The sequence below is a fragment of the Lolium rigidum genome, chromosome 3, assembly GCF_022539505.1.
Source record: "Lolium rigidum isolate FL_2022 chromosome 3, APGP_CSIRO_Lrig_0.1, whole genome shotgun sequence".
In the NCBI taxonomy this organism is placed as follows: domain Eukaryota; kingdom Viridiplantae; phylum Streptophyta; class Magnoliopsida; order Poales; family Poaceae; genus Lolium; species Lolium rigidum.
Window position 1 is genome coordinate 171,509,703 of NC_061510.1, and position 3,522 is coordinate 171,513,224.

Sequence of the window (3,522 nt, forward strand, 5' to 3'; positions counted from 1 at the left end):
CTGTGGCCCATGAGCTTGCTGGACTAGCAAGTGGTTTAGGTCATTCTGTCTGGCTTGATGATCCCCCGAATCAATTATACCTCTGATGTTAAGTGATGCAAATTGAATAAAGATGTATATACTTGTCAAAAATAAAGTATTGGCTAGCAAGAAGGAAAGTACCGAAGAAAGAAGAATATACAGCCTAGGAAGATTTAATCGTGACGGGCACATTGAAATGTTGAAGAGTAGTGCAACTGCTACAATCAAATGTGAACAAATTTAGTTGTAGCAACAGTCATTCTATCCGATAATAACAATATTATTCAGAGCATAAATAAGGGAACTGCACATTATTCTCAGAATCATGATGACAATCTGGTAACATGCATGCATGTAAAGTATGCACAACTGTGTAGACATTCACGTAATCAAGGAAGCCGAACCAATTGACACTAGCGTGAACTGAACTCCCATTCGTCATAGTATTCGGTCTGCGGTGTCATCCTCACCCAGGGGTAGTCCATGTCCGGCGAAGAGAACTCGAGATCGTAGTCATCTGTTGGGTCGTGGGGGTGCCTGAGCATCTCGACCAGGGAGCACCTCGCACACAGCTCGTCATTCATCACGATGTTGAAGCAGTGGCGGATGTCGAGTGACTCCAGGAGTGGGCAGCCATCGAGGATGGCCGCCAGGCCACCGTTTGTGAGGCGTTTCGCAAAGAGCTGCAGCGATCGCAGCCCAGGCATCGTTGTGGCGATCGCAGCCGCCTCCCCATCTGCGGGGACTTGGCTGTGTTTAACGAATCGCTCGCTGCTCAGCCGGAGACGCTTCAGGAGTGGGCAGGCCTTGCCGGCAGCCGTGCACGTCTTGGGGAAGTCCGCGCGGTAGTTCGAGAGCTCTAGCTCCTCTAGGAGAGTGAATTTTGTTATCGTTAACGCTAGAGGTGTGTCGTAGATCCAATCGCAAAAGATGAGACGGAGGCTCTTCAGTGAAAGCGCCCTGCAAAATAAGTACGTACCAGCTTCAGTCTGAATTAGGCTTGAGCAATAATTTGATCATCATCTCGAGAGCATAAAGTATTATACATAATAAAAAAGATTCTTATCACAGAAAGAAAATATATCGTCTTCTCAAATTGCAGCAAGGATGGTCAGAATTTCCTGTCCATGCTTGTTTCACAAAGATACTCTTAGCAGTGGTGGAGGCAGAACTTAAACTCTATGTTATCATTTTAAATCTGTGATGTCAAACACATGTGTTTTGACCTATTTTAAATATGTTTATACTATTTTACACCAAAATACAAAGGATTTGCCAGAAACCTGTGTGGTCAATTGACCACACATGCCACAATGTGGCTACGCCACTGACTCTTAGTCGTGAGTGCCAGTATTAGAATTCTGACCTAACTTAATATGGCTCTGCTTAAAGTGTGTAACCAAGTGGCTCCGTACATTCAAAATCGCCATTTTAATTTAAACTTGCACCTTTTAACTTCTTGGTGTGCATCGATGTCAAATAATGTATGACATAACCAAACATCTTTTTTATGGAAAAAGATAGGGAGATTCCTTAATTATGTAATATGTAGTGGGTACTTACATATACAAGGACTAAAAAAAGAAGGTGCTCAAATAGTTTGTAACCAATCAGAAAATTGTGAAGTATATTTTTTCCTAGACCAGTGACCCACCAAGACAAATTCATGTATGTATGTAATATTGGTGCCACTTATCAAAAGTGGGGGGCTTCAATGCTTCATTATGAAAGATTAATTTGTTTCTTCTGGCCCAAATGCTTGCTCCATGAGGCAGCGATTACTATTTCCATGGAAAAAGGTGCATCTTCAACTTGACTTTGATATCACTAAAATCTTCATAAACCCATAGATTTGTATGATCTTGTAGGGCTAGTATAATCTCAACATCTTTGAGAAAAGAAGACAGGGCTAGAAAAGATGCTGGAGGGATTCCTCAACATGCAACTGTGCAAGGTACAGTTATAGCAAGGGGTCACAAGATTCTCCCTTTTGAGAGAATTCCTGGTATTTAGTAGGTCATGAAGCAATACCAGAAAAAAAAAAAAAAACCTTATGGTTAAGCTGACATGAACTGTCTCGTATATATGACCATTGACCCTTTTTATCTGTCGATTAAAATTCTCACAGCCGCATTCAGATTGTTGGATTCCTGATATGCCTACTGAAAGAAAGGCAGGTAAAAGAGATCCAACAAGTATTCCTAGGAGATGACATGATGGTCATTTAACAAAGGGTCTTCCAAGATGAAAATGGGGATAAGTTTCATGCATAGGCCTGTCCTCCCATATAATCATGCCTACAGAGAGCAATTCCGCCAGATCCGCCAGCAGCAGCGCCGCTAGCACTACCTCGTGCGACGACAGCGGGCAGCTGAGTGCCGCATTGCTCTGCTTCACAGTGCGGCAGCGAAGCAAGCATCCAGTGCTGCTGGGGTCAATTGGGAATGGCAGTGGGCAAGCGCCTTCTCCGGCGAGCCTCGGCGCTCTGCTTCACTTGACAGTGGCTCAGAGAGTGCGGGTTACTAACAGTTGCAGGCAAGGCAAGTAATCTAATGGTAGGACCTGTGTAGAAATTCCGTTTCTTGCTTTGAATCACGGGTCGAGAAAGCAAGAGAAGCGAATTAGTTAGTAGAATCCTTACGATGTATTGCCGAGGCGGGAGATGACGCTGTGGTCCAGCGCGCCCTCGGCCCAGAAGGCCTGGCACTGCCCCGCGGCGCGCCTGACGGCCTCCCGCGCCATGCTGTTGACGCGGCGGGGGGTGATGAGGCGGCGGCCGTGGAGGCGCAGGTCGACGCGGCGCCACAGCTCGGGCTCCTCCCGCGCCGCCCGCGCCCAGGGCCCGCACACCAGCGCCACCCCCATGAGGATGTCCACGTGGCCCAGCTTGTGGAGCACGGTGAGCAGCGCGTCCCGCGGCAGCTCCGCCCAGTCCCTCGTCGCCTCCTCCGGCGCCGGCGCCGGTTCTTGTCGGTGGGAAGAGGAAGGGGAGGCCATGGCTATCAGGCTATGGCGCGCGACGATGCGGTACCGACACGACGTGGAAACTCGCCAAGGCGCCGTGCCAGCGAAGCCAAGTGCTCTTGTAGCTAGCTGCTAAGGTACGGCGAAGTAATCTGAGAGCTGCGACGAGCCAATCCACATCCATCGACCGATTGATCGCCCAGGAATCGGGTAGGACAACAAGTACGAACGTCCAAATCGCCTCTGAGTCACGTCTGACTAGAAACAAGGCAAACGGCCGGCCAACGTCTTCTGCTCACATGGCGCGTCCGTCACGTGCGCATCGCTCGATCTTGTTTTTCAATACCGCTTTTACGATAAAATGCGTCTTCCACCCTCTACAGCGGCGCAACGTAAAGTGACCGGGTCATCCGCGGAGACGCAAACCTGGCCTAAATATACGCTAGGTTTGCGTCTCCGCGACCTCCACGGGCCCTTATGGCAGCGACCTAGGTTCGATCGGCCTCGAATTCACAACGCGCGCCGGTGTGGCAACCG

The 3,522-nt window shown here is 48.7% G+C and overlaps 1 protein-coding gene across 1 annotated transcript; it reads right to left on the reverse strand.

The window, feature by feature from the left end:
* Positions 1–313: 313 nt before the first annotated feature.
* Positions 314–3,130, reverse strand: LOC124698640 (putative F-box/LRR-repeat protein 23). The gene is made up of 2 exons (XM_047231111.1): positions 2,663–3,130; positions 314–981 (listed from the first exon to the last, which is right to left on the reverse strand). The coding sequence occupies exons 1-2, from the start codon at positions 3,016–3,018 to the stop codon at positions 435–437; spliced, it is 903 nt and encodes a 300-aa protein (XP_047087067.1). The 5' UTR covers positions 3,019–3,130; the 3' UTR covers positions 314–434.
* Between the last annotated feature and the right edge of the window lie 392 nt (positions 3,131–3,522).